This window comes from Strongylocentrotus purpuratus, unplaced genomic scaffold (genome assembly GCF_000002235.5).
Source record: "Strongylocentrotus purpuratus isolate Spur 01 unplaced genomic scaffold, Spur_5.0 spur5_scaffold_21, whole genome shotgun sequence".
Lineage (NCBI taxonomy): Eukaryota > Metazoa > Echinodermata > Echinoidea > Camarodonta > Strongylocentrotidae > Strongylocentrotus > Strongylocentrotus purpuratus.
Genome location: NW_022145607.1, coordinates 21,001,817 through 21,018,743, shown reverse-complemented (window position 1 = coordinate 21,018,743; position 16,927 = coordinate 21,001,817). Strand labels below are relative to the sequence as shown.

At 37.0% G+C, this 16,927-nt stretch overlaps 1 protein-coding gene across 1 annotated transcript; it reads right to left on the bottom strand.

Moving 5' to 3' along the window:
* Positions 1 to 79: 79 nt before the first annotated feature.
* LOC115928260 (coiled-coil domain-containing protein 81-like) lies at positions 80 to 13,653 on the bottom strand. Its single transcript, XM_030995320.1, has 12 exons — positions 13,444 to 13,653; positions 12,395 to 12,456; positions 11,834 to 11,990; positions 10,950 to 11,206; positions 9,699 to 9,778; positions 8,946 to 9,112; positions 7,958 to 8,397; positions 7,323 to 7,430; positions 6,573 to 6,742; positions 5,790 to 5,868; positions 3,887 to 4,113; positions 80 to 3,289 (listed from the first exon to the last, which is right to left on the bottom strand). Exons 1-12 carry the CDS (start codon positions 13,520 to 13,522, stop codon positions 3,025 to 3,027), a joined length of 2,091 nt encoding a protein of 696 aa, XP_030851180.1. The 5' UTR covers positions 13,523 to 13,653; the 3' UTR covers positions 80 to 3,024.
* Between the last annotated feature and the right edge of the window lie 3,274 nt (positions 13,654 to 16,927).

The following is a 16,927-nucleotide window of genomic DNA, read 5'->3' as shown; positions in this document are numbered from 1 at the left end:
CTGTCTCCATCACCACAATGTACCCCACCCTCTCAAGAGCCCCAAGTAGACAAAATTTCAACCACAATCATAGCAAGCATTTATAGTGACAGAAGTCCATAGGCATTTAATATTGACATAAATTTACACGACATTCACATATAAGTACAGAAATAGTATAATACATAGAAATAAACATATTTGCACTGATTTTTTGTTCTTTTGTGTTTAAAGCTTGATTATCGATTACATACGACTTGAGGAAAAAAGATGATACAAAAATTGTTTCAATTTACCCTTTTGAAAACATATATATGTATATCAATTTGTTCAATTTGCTCAAAAATTTGTTTTAAAGTTTTGATCAAAGTATAAACTTTTTGTGGTACTGGTAAAAACACAATAAGGAATAAAATTGGAATGTAAGAAAAATAGAACAGTCTATCAACTGTTTCCGCACACGTGTAGTAGTGAGTTGTTGAATAAAAAAGTGCAAAAATAGAACGAAAATCATCTAAATTCAAATGCATGCTAATATCTACTCTTTAAACACTTTCAATTTCATTCAAGTGGACGGACATAATGCTATTTCAAAATGCAGCTATATCTTATCTTTTTTCAAATACATCCAGCTGGAATTTTACTCATGCTTTTATTTTTACAAATCTACATGTATACTCGTCCTGGCACTAGGTCAGGTAATATATATTATATAAGCCAAGTTTGATGTATCCTGGCCATTCATATTCTGAATGCATAATACATGATATGTACATTACCAAACTCCAATAAATATACCGTACCTAGATCTACCAAGGGGTTACTGTAATGCTAAAAGGACATAAATGCTATGTACTACGTTTGTATGTAATGCCCTTTTGGTTCTCAGAGAAGTTTATTTATATCACTCCAACAAACAATATGTTACAAGTGGATGTGGGGTATACTGTCTTGGCATATTTCCAAATTGTGCATTGTATAAGGGTTTATCTTCAGGGGCATCAATAATTCACTACCATGCATAAAAATTGACAATTTTTTTCGCTGGGGAGGAGTAGACATGTGTACTGCATGTTTCACTCCTAAATGAGAAATTCAGAACGTAGGAAAGACCAAATAACCTTTCATCCCAAACCCACAAATAAATTAAAATAATAATAACATGTTGTTCTTGGGCTAATCAAATGTTGAGCGATGTCTCTTTGTGCTCGAAAATACAAGGAACTAGGATTATTACCCAGGGTCGAGCAGAGCTGACCCGATAAGGTGCTGAAGCCCTGATACCTAGATGATAGACCCGATCGAGGGTCACTGCACTATAAGGCCCCTTCTGCCCTCTCAGGCATAGGCCATGCCCCATAAGCAATGGTAGTAATGACAATAAAGTCGATATGCACAGTAATAATTTTCAGCATAGAAAACAAACTCCATTACTAGTCCTGAATAAGAGATAAATGCTAATCGTCTGCTGTTCGAGAGCCAGAACGGCACTAACACACACACTTTTACAAGAAGTATGGTTAATCCCTTTCTGCCACTCAACAGCCGATATGACAGCATCCAATAACTCAACCATACGTGCAATGATACAGTTGCTGGCATATACTGTATGACAAATCAGCATACATATCCTGATCAATGTGTGTACGACCGAGTACCTTATATTGCAAACTGTGATATTAATATTGTAAATATCGTACTACAGTAGTAGATAAAGCTCACACAAACTGTAATTTTTTTTTTCTTCAATTAGAGGATAATTTGCCTGGTGAATTATTGAAAAATTACATTACCGTACAGCATAAGTAGATAGTTCTCTAACACAAGATACTGAACCTTCACATCAAGTGATTGTAATCATGATCACCCCAACAAAATGTGTTTACTAATGAAACATGCAAGAAGCCTTCTCTGCATGACATCACAGATTATTATATGAAAATACTAGATATCCCTAGAAATAGATGTTCTTATACTATACTGACCACATAACAGAAGCCTCTTCTAATAGCGACAAATATGATGAAAGAAATATTTCCTTGAATAAGAATTCAATTTACCACACACTGATAGCATATTATATGTTATAACACAACTCTAATTTTCCTAGATCAAAATTACATATAAAAATATTTCCGAACAGACACAACTAATTCCAAAAGAACCAGCAATTCATTCCTTTGCGCATAACTTTGAATCACAAAAATATGTCTTAGTTCTATATTCTGTCCACACATGATTTTAAGGCAAAATGAATTGAATTTTTTTGTCCATGGCACTTGCATTTTGTTCATTTGTTCCTGGAAAAACACAGCTTTCCATCTGACATGTGCATAGTTAAACATTTTTTTTTTTTTAAAGATGCTTGGAAGGAGTTCTTTGCATAGAGGTGTCATCTATTTCCAGGCATCAGGCAAAAATCTAATCAGGCAATTTTCACTTTTCACTGTTTTCAATGTTTAATAATATCTAAATTTCAAGCTTCCTTGGAGAATATTGTAAAAAGGTACAGGGCATTTAAAATGTAAATCTTAATCAAGTTTAACTCTACTTCATAATTACTTGCATAGATGTACATCTATAGCTATAGCTACAAAAAGGATGACAGAGTCCCAATAGTACAATCATATAATTTAATCAATCAATCTAAATCTATTTTAGCACAGCTATTTCAATATACTATGTCCAATTTGAAACATATGAAAAATTATCTATTTTGTAATGAAATATCACATCAAATGTAAAGGCAGTTTATACTGTTCATGATTCTAAATGTGCTCCATCCACCTTCACTGCTATCTTAAAAATCTGTGACCAAAACTTTACCTCCATCATCACTCTTTTTTTCCTTTTAATCTTCAAATTATTTCCCAATTTTCAAACCACCAATAACATTTTTATATAATTATTTTGTGTGTGTGTGTGCTTAAAAAACAATCAAATCAATAAGATGTGCTTTGTTTTCTTTTTTTGAATGAGTATCAATTCACAGCAATGGATGGGATGTATAATCTCTAAATTTTTCATGACGGAATGAATAAATGATTACATAATTAGACGAGAGCCTGGGATGTATCTAGATTCGCTCCAGATGTTTGATTCGCCGCAGTTCTTGAGGACTCGCAGGCACTGCTCACATCGGTGATACTGATCGCACTGTTCGTGCAGGAGAATGCCGGAACTCTGGAGTTTGAGCACCTGCTCCTCCTCGCGGCTCTTCTTGAGCGCATCGGCCTCCTTCCATGTCTCCTCCAGGGATTTCCTCGTCTGGAAAGCCTGCTCAAAGCGAGCAGCACGGTCAGCAATCAACCTAGAGGGAAGCAGACAATAGGACATATTATTGAGGTGTCTGTGATATTTTAGTTGTTTGTTAGAATGAGGGAGTCCAGAATAATAACATAACAGGAGGGTCTCTGGCGCCCTCTTGCATTATAAACATTATAGTCTCAATTAGATCACATAAACAGAATGTTGTTACAGTGTCCATGTCTTTTTTTTCAAAGACAACAATAGTATGTGCCAAGAGATTCTTTTAACCCTTTGAATAAAAAACCTGATATAAATCTTGCTGGGGAATCTTAAAAATGTGTGAAAATTGAGTCTTATTTTATTTTGCAATGCTTCCTAATAGAAAAGGAGATCGATGCCCAGATGGTACAAAATCTGATATAAATTGGGTTCAATGGCATCATCTGGTGGCCAATATGGGATGATCTCAAACTAATAATCAACAGCACGTTGTTAGTATACAGTACGTAGGCTACGAGGCTTTGTTAGTGATATTACAATATCTAAAGCATCACAAGTGAGCTGAATAGCCAAATGAAGGGACTCATAAAAAAATACAATCATGGCTCAAGAAAACACCCAATCCCAAATAATTCCATGACAGAGAAGAGCTACTCACTCTCTACGTGTCTTCTCCAACATGTCCGTCTCGTCGTTCTGGGTCTTGACGTGGTTGGTCAGGTTGTTCTTGCGCCTGTTCTCCACCGTTGAGATCTGATCCTGGAAGACCTCGATGGCTCGTCGCCTCCGCTCGGCCAGCTGCTCGTTGGTGGCGTCAAACTTGCCAAAGATGGGCTCCTTGGAGTCTGCTACTGCACCTGGCAACGGGAGGGGCTTGAAACGCACCTGGAGAAAAAAAGAAAAAAATAAAGTTAGTAATGGATAGACTGAACTTGCATGTTGAGAGAAAATAAAAAGATGAATCCCAATTGAGCTTCATGTGCAGGGTCTTTTTAAGAATGTTGTCAAACTAACAAGAACAATTCTACTTTATCTGTTAAACAACACTTCTGTTGAAATATTACACTGTACCAAAATTTTTACAATTACCAGTAAATCATGAATTACTATAGAGATCCTGTATTTTGCAAATAATATCACTCAATTAATGCTTTGTTTGGAAGAAATATGGAATGGTTGATATTGCATTGGAATGCATGAATTTCATATTTATAGGTTATGTATATACATGGATTAAACAGCACAATAACACATATAATGATGTTAGAGTTAAGTGCAGGAGTTAGTTGCATTGAAAATACAGAATATGGGGATATGGTTTATATTGCATTGGAAAGCATGGATTCCATATACATGGACTAAACAGCACAATAACACACATGATAATGTTAGAGTTAAGTATAGTTGCATTGAAAAAAAAACAGAATATGGGAAGCATGCAGTTAAGGGCAATATGTAGGAGACCATAGAAATAATGTGTGTGGGTGTCTCTGAATAAGTCTACCATGCGATGGTTGGGCATCTTCAGACGTAGGCCGGGTTCCATTTGAGAGAACGGCCGGATTGTCTTGGCTACCGGCAGTGTCAGAGGGCTGATCATCTTCCCCAAGGGCAGGCGTGGGTCGGCACTACAGCACGTCCTGGCTGGAATGCCCTCCTCTCTTCTCTTACACGGACCCCCTTCCCCAGATCCTCGACAAACCTCCTCACTGGGGCTGAGACATCCTTCAGGGATCTCTTCTACATGGAGGGTGTAGTTTGCCTCCTCTAACATTTCTAAGGCTCTTTTGATCTTGATCTAATGGATTTTGTCATAATTTTCAATGTTGAATTGTTTGTTGGTGATGTAGTGTTTTTAAAGGGAAGAACATATTTCAGGGTTGCATGTATGGTGTATTTCATCCCATATACATGTGCGTGAGTGGATTATTGACATAAAATATAGATACATAATTCAACAGAGAGGTTTGATGTAAGTTGGTTAAAAGGTAAAGGGCAAAAGAGATCAGAAGCAAATGTTTGACCAAAGAAAAAACATTTTAGTGAGCATGGTGTCAAATGGAGAAGGAGGGGGGGGGGGGGGTGCAATTAGTGAATGAAAAATGATTTGTTGACAAATAAATATAGAAAGATGGAGACAAATAAAGAAGGATCATGAAGGGTGCAGGGAGTAGATTAGTTTGGGGAAGGGTGCAATGGAAGTGAAAGAAAAGAAGACAAAGAAACAAAAGGTACACATGAAACATGAGATTAAAATATAACCTCGTGAAGAACTAAAAAACGAATGGCAGCACACCGAGCCAAGAATGAGAATCAGAGAGTGACATACAAAAAAAAAAAAAAAAAAAAAAATTATATAAAAATAAAAAGAACAAACAAGATTGTCTACTACTAGAACTAAGGCTAGAACACACATATACCAGATTAAATACATGTAACAATAGCACATCAAACAGAAACATAGCAGTAATCGTGACGATTATCAGTTGCCAGAGAAAAACAGAACACAATTGTATAGTATAGAGATGAGGGAGGGTGTGAGTTTCATGTTGATTACATACCTGAGCCGAAAGAGCCTTCCTGTACATATCGGTCTGTTGATGCTTATCTCTGAGATACCTCTCTCGTTGGGCTGAAAGCCTGTACAAAAAACACATGAAATTGCTTAACAGAAGGATAGTGAATTTTCAAATCCAAGTTTGCTATTCAAGCTATAGGCACTTTGGGATCATAACAAGGGCCTCTTCAAATAGAATTGTTAATATTTTAAACTTTAAAGCATAACAAAATGGTGTTTAGGCTTATGAAATAACAGGGGTAAACTTTCCTGGTTTGGAATATGTACAATACATCACATTGCTGAATGTTGTAAGGGAGAATTAAGCTTTTTGTGTACCGCAAACTATTGTTGTAACGTACTGCACATAACAATGTTAATCTGATCAAATGGTCATCATCTAACATATTGGACCATAATAATAAATGTAACCCCATTTCTGATAGGCCAAAAGACAACAAGACTGACATCAGGGCATCGTTTCACAAAATAGTCAGAAGTGCAAGTTCACCGACATCGGACATCCCATTGAAACCCGTTTGAATCACATATACAGGTCTTCCAACCTTCAATGTGATGTCGGTGAACTTGTACTTACATGTGTAACGGTTTCATGAAACACTACCTAGACTAAAGAGTTATGTCTATAGCTCCTTGCCCAGACCAACAACATATTGAACAGCATTTTTCATCACACAGAATGGCTACCAATCGGTCAGTTTGGAATTGGTTTTGAGGCGATTTGGCGATATGTGTGACCGAAGTGTAATGGAAACTTTTTACTTACTCTTCTGCAAGCTGAACTTGTTCTAGCCTCTCCAGGAAGTCTGTGTCTTGCCTGCGCTTGATCTTATCGACGGCCTTAGCCTCCACCTGGGACCCGAGATCGGTGGCATACTCCTCCTGCTTCAGGAAGCGGGGCGGGGTACGGGCGCGGTTCTGGAAGACGTAGGATCTCTGTAGGGTACAGGGAGAGGAAAGATGAAGGAGGATTAAGAATGATGTGATTCATTGTTAAAAGTTCTTTTTGACCATTGTTAAATGTTCTTTTTGGTGTCAAACTTTGGAAAAGTTTTAATAACAGCTAGAGAGGAAGCAGAAAGATTTAGAATAATGCTAGGTTGCCTAATTATTTCTTAATGACATGAAACTTTTGCAAAGTATTAATAAAAGCCATTTTCATGACAAGAAACATTTGTAGATTAAAAGAAACAAAACACACGCACAACAAATCCTAAGAAATAAAAAGAAGTGTATAAATTTGTTCTTGTTCCAGCATTGGACACTCAGAAATGTTAACTACAGTGAAACCTGTCCGTAAAGGCCACCCAAGGGACACAGGAAGGTCAACAGGTTGCCTTTCTAGACAGGTTCTCCAACACACATATCATCTTAGAGGGAGACATAGGTGACCACTACAGAAAGGTGTCCTTAATAGAGAGGTTTAAATGTACTCTTAAAAATCTCAAAATTTCCAGGTCACAGTTCTCCCAAGAAGTCCTACCGATGTGGACTAAGGGACATGTTTGAAACTTACATTAAATTCAGTCGATCTTTCTTTCTGTTTGTTCTTTATTGCCTCGCTCACACCAAGGTTGAATGCTGCTATCTTCTGGGAGTGATGTTTGTTCGACATGTTTTGAGCCTGCAGAATAAGAACATAATGATCAAGTTGTGAAACTGGAACAAAAATCATTAAAAAAATATAGCACTTCTGAAATCTTGAATTGTGGGGTTTTAAATACACTGTACTATTGCTGTCATACAGTATTGATCAAACATAGATAAAACGCTTCAGATTTTTTCTGAATATTGTAAGCTAGATTATTTTAATCTATTAGACAATGATAAAGTTCTTATTTATATTGCAACATGGAATTTGTATTACAATTCAATTCAATTCAATTCATTTATTTTTCCTCTTTCAATTCAGTTTGATATTTCATAAACTTTTAGGAGCATTATTAAAAACCAATGCTCATCAAAGGAAATTGGACCGCTATGCAGGTATATATTAATTGGGCAAGAAAAGTATTCAAGGGGTAAAGACTTCAAGATGCAAGTAATTTGTTCTGTTTTGTATAGAAAGCAAAATTTGTTACTCTGATAAGTTCAAATATATACATGTATAGTAAAAAAAAAAATCATCAGGTAAACCATTAAGAAGCTCACCTGATCCCTGAGTATAGATTCTGTGTCTTTCAAGTGCTGGAACTGCTGTAGCAATCGATCCTGCTCCTGCTCCTTCCTCCTACGCTCACTCTCGAATGATACAGGTACATTGCGCACTGCCCTCTGGTGGCACAGATAGCACAGTTCCTGGCCTGCCTTCTCATGGGCATGGGAACACGAGGCGGACTCGGCCCTCTCCATGGCCTCTGCCTCGTTGGCGAGGGATTCGCGGATCTCGGCTGCCAAGCGTGGTGGGGGGAGCTCGCCCTTGGGAGATGGGGGTTTGCCTGGAGGGGGTGAGGGGGTGCCCTTTAACCCCCTGGATTGAGGGCGTGGGGATGGGGCGAGGTCATCTAGAAAGCCGATGCTGGTTGCCTTGGCCGTGGGAATGACTTGACGCGAGGAAGGACGCATCGGGGTGGCCGGTTTCTTGCGAGCTTCTGAAGAAATAGAAAGAATACAAAAATGTATGCTTTAATGATTTCTGATACTACTTTGATAGATTGCTTTTATTTGTAAAATTTGAGTACATTAACATCATGGATTAAAAAGAGTGAGAAGGAATACAAAACTTGACAGGAAAACTATTGAAAGTGAATAATTAGTTTATTAACAGTAGGGTCCTTGTCAGAATAACTGTTCCACTTCGATTCTATTTGATCGAGACCCAGGCCAATTGAATGAGGACAATGTGAATGCTGATAACTAACATTTTTCAAAATTATGTGTACATGTACATGTTAAAGGCATAATAGGCATTACTAGGTTGTTACCTATTTCAGTAAATGAAATAGATCCTTTTGCTTCCAATTCATTATTTGTCATATTTCATAATCCAAAATATTTTGGCTCAATTCAATTCCAAGGCACAAATGTTGATTAACACCTCATTTCAATGAGCCCATGAATGAATATTATGCACCATTACTGCAGCATACTGGTTGTAATTTGACTGAGAAACAATGTACTAGAAATTGATAAATCTTACCCTCTTCTATTTCTTTCCCAAGTCCCTCATCCTCCTGATTGGGGGCGTACTCCAGCCTGGCTTCCTCCTGTTCTTCATACTCTCTGGCCTCTTCGATGGCAGGCATCTGTCTCTCTGCTTCCCCGTTCTCAAAGCTGAACCCATCCTTGCCGGCACCTTGTGTGATTCTATAATCAGGAAACAAACAGACATGGTCAATCAAGTAAGTCATTGAATGCAAATACTGTATGTACAATCATCCATGATAGAGAAGGATAAGAGAGAAAGAGAGAGAGAAAGAGAGAGAGAAAGAGAGATAGAGTGACAGATTAGACTGGAAAATCATTAATACATTCCATACATATCCTATTTTATTTTTAACCACGTTAATTGTAAAATATACAAAGACCTGACTGCACAATAACTCTACTTTTTCATTTGTTTATGAATTTCATATTTCTTGGTAAAGTTTTTTTTTGTGAACATCCCCCTTTCCTTTTGGTTAAAAGTAAAGTGGAAAAGAGGAATGACAATTAACCCCTAAAAGGCTCTAAGCTTTATGTACAAGTACATACATGTACTGTACATGTGTATGTACATGTAGCTCTGTAATTACTCCTGTGCTATCTGGATGTACACATGTATAGAACTTTAATGGAAAGTCAATACATTGCATCTTATATAAATGATTGAAAACACACATCATTTCAGCCAACCAAGTAATCTATGAATCGTTGATTTCTTGATAAGCTACATGTAGCTCATTGAACATACCTTGGTAGGACAAGAGTACCACTTGTGCTTGGTCTGAAAACACTGGCTCTGGATAGTACAGAGTCTGCTGTATCAGGGCGCTGTAAATATGAGAAAAATAGAGAAATGAATTTACTTTCTTTTTAATTGGAAAAAACTCTTCAATTCAAAGCATTAAAACACATGTCAGAAAACAGAAAATATTCGATTTTTTAAAATAAAAACAAGCGATCTGCAAATGTACAATATTTGGTTTAGATAACACTATGACTACACAAATTATCAAAACGTGAAGGGAATAATTTCTGAAGGACTTTATCTGATTGTTGGAGGAATTGCACATGACCTATAGAACATTTGTTATACAACGATACACTACGATATTATTGCCTAGTAACATCATAATGATACAAGAACTCTCCTAAAATTAATATGTTACAATTAAAGAACTCAATGTCATCCTGCTATTGTGCTTTAGCCTCAAGGTTGCAATGGCAACCAATTCAATTAGTTAATTACAATACTTTTATTGATCACCCACTATTGCTCCATGACAACCATCGATACAAGAGAGAAAAGTGACCTTCAATATTTCAATTATATTTTGACAATGGACTTGCTAATAAGGATGATGCTTGATGGTTCTGAATTTAGAATGAGTATCTAATGCGTGAGAGCAATAGACCATGTATAATTGTAGCAACGATAGGTTTGTTGTAGTGACGAGTGCTCAGAACAACATCTCCATAGTTACTTGATGCTTATTGCTGTGTACATGTACATTGGTAATTGCATTACCGGTATTTTTTAATTCAACATTTGATTTTTTTTTCTATGAAATGTAAAAGCTGATATTTGTCAGTGTAAATCTTTTGAACGATAAAAGGGAAGTGCTACATTAACTGAATGTGACTTGAATAGGGCATGCTGCATATTTTCAAAGAGCCTTTTATATTTCCTTCCCTCTTAATACCTACCGGTATTATAATGATATTTCTCAAAAAGTATGCAAGAGACTATTAAATACATGGACAGAGCTCAGCCCATTTTTTTTCTCTCCACATCTCTGTAAAACTGGTTCTAACTCCTGCATATCTTTATTTTTAAGTTGGGATTAATATTACAAAAATAATACAAAAAAACAAAAATAGATACACTAAAATCTTTTAATGTATCTATTTTTTATTAAAATAAAAAGATGAAAAATAAAATACATACTTTAAAATATTTTAATCGTGAATGAGAAGCTTAAAGAAAATTGTTATTACTCACATTTTTAAGAGCTTCAACTAGATGCCCAGATCCATCCATCATGGTCAGAAAGTCCTTGTAAAACTTCATCTTGACCTTGCTATCACGGATAGTGAGACGTCCAATGCCGGTAAAAGAGAATTCCACATTGCGTTTGGACTGGACAGCACGAGAGAGCGCCTGGAGGACCTCGCGGACGCATCCCTCCACGGAGTCTCGGTCAAAGGGGCTCTCGTTGGAAAGTACGGCAAAGTTGAGTTGAACGATAGGAACTTGACCTAAGAAAGAGGATTAATAACAATTTAGAATTTGGATTTGAATTCAGTTACTTCCATAAATTCAACAAAATAGATTCCTTATGTATCAATTCTGCAGACATAAATTGTGACTTGTGTTTTAGATAAAAATATCTGAACTCTAGACATTTTTTTGTAATTATCACTATATCCTCTCCATCTCTTCCTCTTAGTCTTTCTTCTTTATTAACATTACATGTATTTATGTTATTTTTATCAATATCGTTTCATTATATCTTTTCTCCTGCTCCTCTATTAGTGTATCCTAAAGTATCAACACTCTCCTGATATTTAGATAATTCTTGTTTAACTGTATTTGCCTTAATCGGTACATATCCTTTTCTATAAATTGTGAATCACAAGTAACATGACATTAATAGTTCTAAAGTCTAAAAACAAATAAATAAAAAATTGCTTTAGCAATCTCCATTCTATAGAGATCATTTTTTTCCGCCTTTAAAAGTGTTTCCCAATGAGACATGTATTAAAGAAACTTGTACTTAAAAACTGCTTTTCTTGTCTCCCTTGAGCAGTTCTTATACAGGTCTCACTATATGAATAGCACAGAATTTGAGTATACACTGTATATTATAACTATTATATATATACCTGAAGTGAAATGTTTAGTGTAGCTGAGTCTATGGGTCTGGGCAAACTTCTCTGAGAGTACAAAGACAGGTCTCTGGATGAGAATAAATTTATTATTTCCAATGTCGATCTTCTTCTGGGTAAAAGTGAATGTTCCCAGACCATGGATTTGTACACCCTGTAAAAGAAAGAAAGAAAAAAAAAGAAGATGACAATCTACATTATTACAGACAAAAAAAATCACAAAATTATTCCACATGTTTATACATGTAGGAGGATGAAATATAATCGCTCCTAATTTTAGAAGGAAAACAAAATGAACATAACTCTTAATTAAAACCTCTCTCTGTTCACATCTTAGTGTGAAAATGTAAAATTCTAAGAATAATTGATGTCTCATAATTGTAATCCGATCTCCACATCTTGACTATTTGTTGGGAGAAATATGATGCATTCTACATTTGTACATGTATGTATTCACAGTTTGTTTAATGAAGAAAATCAATGTTAAAACTTTAAAGAAATGTCCAAAACAAAAATGAACTAAGGAATTCTGCAAGGAAATTGAGAATAACAACTCACCTTTTGTAGGGCCATGTGACGTTCCACAAAGTTGGCAACATTTTCCCAAACACTGACAATATCTACAAGAAAGACATAATTCAAAACATTGAGTTACAAACTTACATTAGATCTTGTCTACAGTACTTGAGAAACATAACAATTTAATACACGATAACAAATAAGTACCGGTACAGTATACAAAGTACAAATATATAGACCATAACAGTCAGATCTAGATCTAAAGACAAAAAGTAAATCTAACTTGTTAGAATATTAATTATTACAGATCTCTAACGATAATGATAGACCTACATGTAATATGATCTAGCATTACAATACAAAGCAATGTGGATCCTAGTAGTAGTATTATATTTGTTGAGTCATAATTCCCATCAAGTTTGTATCTTGGAAAGTTGGACTTCGAGGACCAAGTTCCAGACTCAACGTGTTTAAGTTTACTGTGTGTGTGCATGTAATTGGGTTTTTACAGACGTGTATCAATCCCATGATTATTTCCGTCTGCGGACCGACCTAATTACTTGAACATCACCATCCGAATAGACCCTACATTGAATTTAAATTAGGCCTAGATCTAGTCTCATTCATTGCCTTTAAACTTTTGGAAGCAAAGTTAAGTACAGGTCTTAAGTATCAACATTTTATGATGATGGAAAACGCCATTAACACCAACAACAACAAGCCCCCTCCCCAAACTAGCTTCTCAATTTTCATTCTGTCCCCATTCATGTCCAGTCACACATTTCGATAAAAAGACACTCAGAGTCAGAATATATTTTTTTACAACCCTGTCCAATCATGTTCACTAACATTAACAACAAACAAATATTAAAGCTAGATGATAGATCTAAAAAACAAGTGATTTTAAGTCTTCAAGTAAAAGACTATTAAAAGACTAGGCCTAGACTCTTTCTCTTTTACCTGATATGGCTTGCCAAATGAACCAAGAAATGAGACGAGGCGAGGCACCATGCACCAACCAACAACACATGCATTCTCTCACACTTGCCCAGCCCGAACTTAGCGGCGAAACATCGCGAGTAACTTACCATCGTCAGAAAGTTTGGGAATCGTTGAAAACTTATGTCGTTTAGCGTCTGAAACGAGTTCTGAGAGTACCTCCGTCATGTTGCTTGTCTTCCTTTTTATTTTCTTGATTTATATTTCGCCCATGAAGTATGATATTCCTGTTTTGTTGTATTCTGTCCGACTTGAAATGACATCAAATTGTGTTTCCTTTTTACGTTTCTATTCAGTATGACTTTGTGTATAAAAAAACCTAACCCGATCGATTGTGTATTGTGCATGCATGCAGCGCTAGTACACACCTGCTAACAATAGAGCGTTACCATGGTCGCCCAAGCAGCCGACACACACGTACACTACATACTGTATGTGAAGGGTTGTCTCTATGCTGGCCTACAGTTGGCGCTGTATTTTTGCTTTGTTTTGTTTTGCTTTATGACTGAGAAGGAAAAAAACCGAAAGAGAGGCCTCTCAAATTAAAAAGATCGGTAGACTATTGTTCTATCTCTTGTTTTCTTCTCTCTCTTTCGCATTCTCTCTCTCTCTCTCTCTCTCTCTCTCTCTCTCTCTCTCTCTATCTTTCTTTCTTCTCCCCCTTTCTCCCACTTTCTCACTGTCTTTTCTACCCCTTTCTTTCTCTTACTCTCTCTTCTTGTCTTTCTTTTCCTCCCCCCTCTCTCTAGTTCTCTCTATACCCTTTCTGCTCTTCTCTTATGTCTTAGCCGTTTCTCACACCATCAAGACTAAGACGTGACATACTGTACGTAGGCCGTTCACGTGACCCACATTCAGGATAGTCAAGGAAATTAATGTGAACAATGTGGGGGGGGGGGGAAGGGACAAAATGCGAAATTTTAAACAATATTTACTTGTACATTTTGAAGGATATTATGCGAAGGAGCCTAGCGACCGAGCTAAACGACTTTTGCATTTGCATTAGTCTTAATGCTGCACTCTTGGGCCCTCAAGAGCCTAAATGCGTGTAGCAGTCTTTAGTCAGTATTTGCTATACATGTTTTGTTCGCACTTTTACCAAGTACCTTACAAATATTGAGGGGGGTGCCCCCCCCCCCCCCCGTTCGTCCCCCCGAGATCGCTGCCCCTGAACGTGAAACTGTTTTTTGGTGCATCAATCATGACAGTCGACCAAAGCAATCATCATGTAATCCCCCAAAAGGCCAAAACATATATTCCATGATCATATAATGGTACTATTGTATTGTACATGTATAATAATAACCACAAGGCATTTACAAAGTGGTGAAGATGTCGCTTGACGCTTATTTCAAACATTTTGCCCCTTAAGTTCTCCATTTTGACAATCCGGGGGGAAAACGCTTTAGGAACAGCCAATTCCTCGAAGAAACTGGAGCAATTTTTTGGAAGGGCTTGTGAGCACGTCTTCTTTACTTTTGATCAATACAACATGAATATTATTTTTTAAACATTACTTTCAACTATATCCATGACTATGATACATCATTGTACACTATGTCTTCTTTGATTAATCTACCATCATGTCCTGAGCCATTAACACTGTCATCGCTTGTATAGCCAAATTGAAAACGAGCGGTAGGGGGGGGGGGGGGTTGCAGCGACGGGTCTTACTAGAAACGAAATAAAACAAGGCAAAAACCGAGCCAGTAAAAGTAAGAAGGGCCCTCAGGCTGGTGTATGTGTGTGCGTGTGTGTGTGTGTGTGTGCGTGTGTGCGCGCGTGTGTGTGTGTGTGTGTGCCTGTGTGGAGGGGGGGGGGGCGATCGTCCTGACATCTGTCTGTCTTTTGCTATCACCTGGTATCTCTATCTTGCTACACAAGGATATAATTCAATCATGAAAATAAACTCATGCAACAACGCAATCTGATTACGAATATTGAAAAGCTGTGTTATAATTTGACACCATTATACAATTATCAACAAATTCACGTTTACTGTCAAACTTGTTAATAGTAGTCACCTATCTATGAAGGCCAACTGCCCATATATTTTAGAGGTCACGTATTTTGTCCCCCTCGATAAATGATTGTGTGTAGCGTTACCTGCCAAGAAAGACTCCCCGTCTACAGTGGCCACTTTCTACGTTTCCTTTGGGTGACTTTATACAGGTTTGACCAGGCGCGTACGCAGGGGGGGGGGGGGGGGGGATGAACCCCCACCTTTAATTTGTTTTTATGTTTATGTTTTGGAGGAAAGCCTTTAGTTTAAAAAAAATAATAATAAAAAAAAAAAAAAAAAAATGGTAATGGGTCGAACCAAAAAAGCTGACCTTACCCACCACCCTAACGGCCAAATTTAAAAAAAATGTGTCCTTCCCCCCCCCGAGTCGTTGCGAAATTGTTGGGACCCCCCCCCCCCCAAAAAAAAAAAGTGTCCTCTTACACCCCCCCCCCCCCGCTTATTCAGCGGCTGATTGAGTCGTTGCGAAATTTTTGAGACCCCCCCCCCCAAAAAAAAAGGGGTCCTCTCCCCCCCCCCCCCCCGCTTATTCAGCGGCTGGCTGAGTCGTTGCGAAATTTTCGGCGTGATTTTCAAATTTTAACCCCCCCCCCCCCCCCCCTCGAAAAAAATCCTGCGTGCGCGCCTGGGTTTGACTGTATTATGTGATTCGCACATTTATATTCCTCACACCATTCTACATAATTAATTCACAACTGCATTCATCTTTCTTGATTACATTATTTTCCAAGGTATGTACAGTTAACAACTAAATTACCATACAATTACAAAGTTGTAGTAATTTTGTAAGTACTTGTATTTGAAATATCTATTTTCCCTGATCTTTCGAGCTTATGACATAATTATGAATCCTTACATCTAAAAGTATTCAACATAGGTATTGAGCCCACTCACATTTCATTCTTTAATCACGAAAAACACACAAAAAATATAAAATATACAAGGGGTATGAATAATTCAGTTGTTACTGTATATATTGTGCATAAGAGTTGCTTGCATTTAATTTACATGCGTTATGTTGCTCTTTTCCGTTCCATCAATTCAATCTTTGGTTTGAGAGCTGATTATGCAAACTAACATTTCATGATATTGATGTTCATAATCATTACTGTGTAAGGAATTAGCAAGAAGGTGTTTCGATCAAACGCAATTTTTGGCTACACCAGACAGTAGACCTGAATAGAGAAATGATTCCGAAAAGAAATCCTTGAAATGCTTTACTGTAATGGAGGGTATATGCAGTAGCAGTTATAGAAGGGGCGCTAGGGGGAAAAGTCGCCTCTCCAATTTCTTCGAGCCCCTTTTTCATACCAAATGAATTGAAGCAGGGCATATGTATCGGATGACTGCAAGAACTTTACAAAAATATCCGAGAACTGTTTGTGACCACATCCTTCGAGTTTGATTCAAAGCAATGTTTTCTTTATAAATTGACAGCATTACATTTGATATCTTCTCTTTACAATGAGTCCCATTGTGATAACTATATAGAGATCACCCTTAGTTTAAACACGGCTAATTCTTTGATACTTACAATTTGCAATAACTTT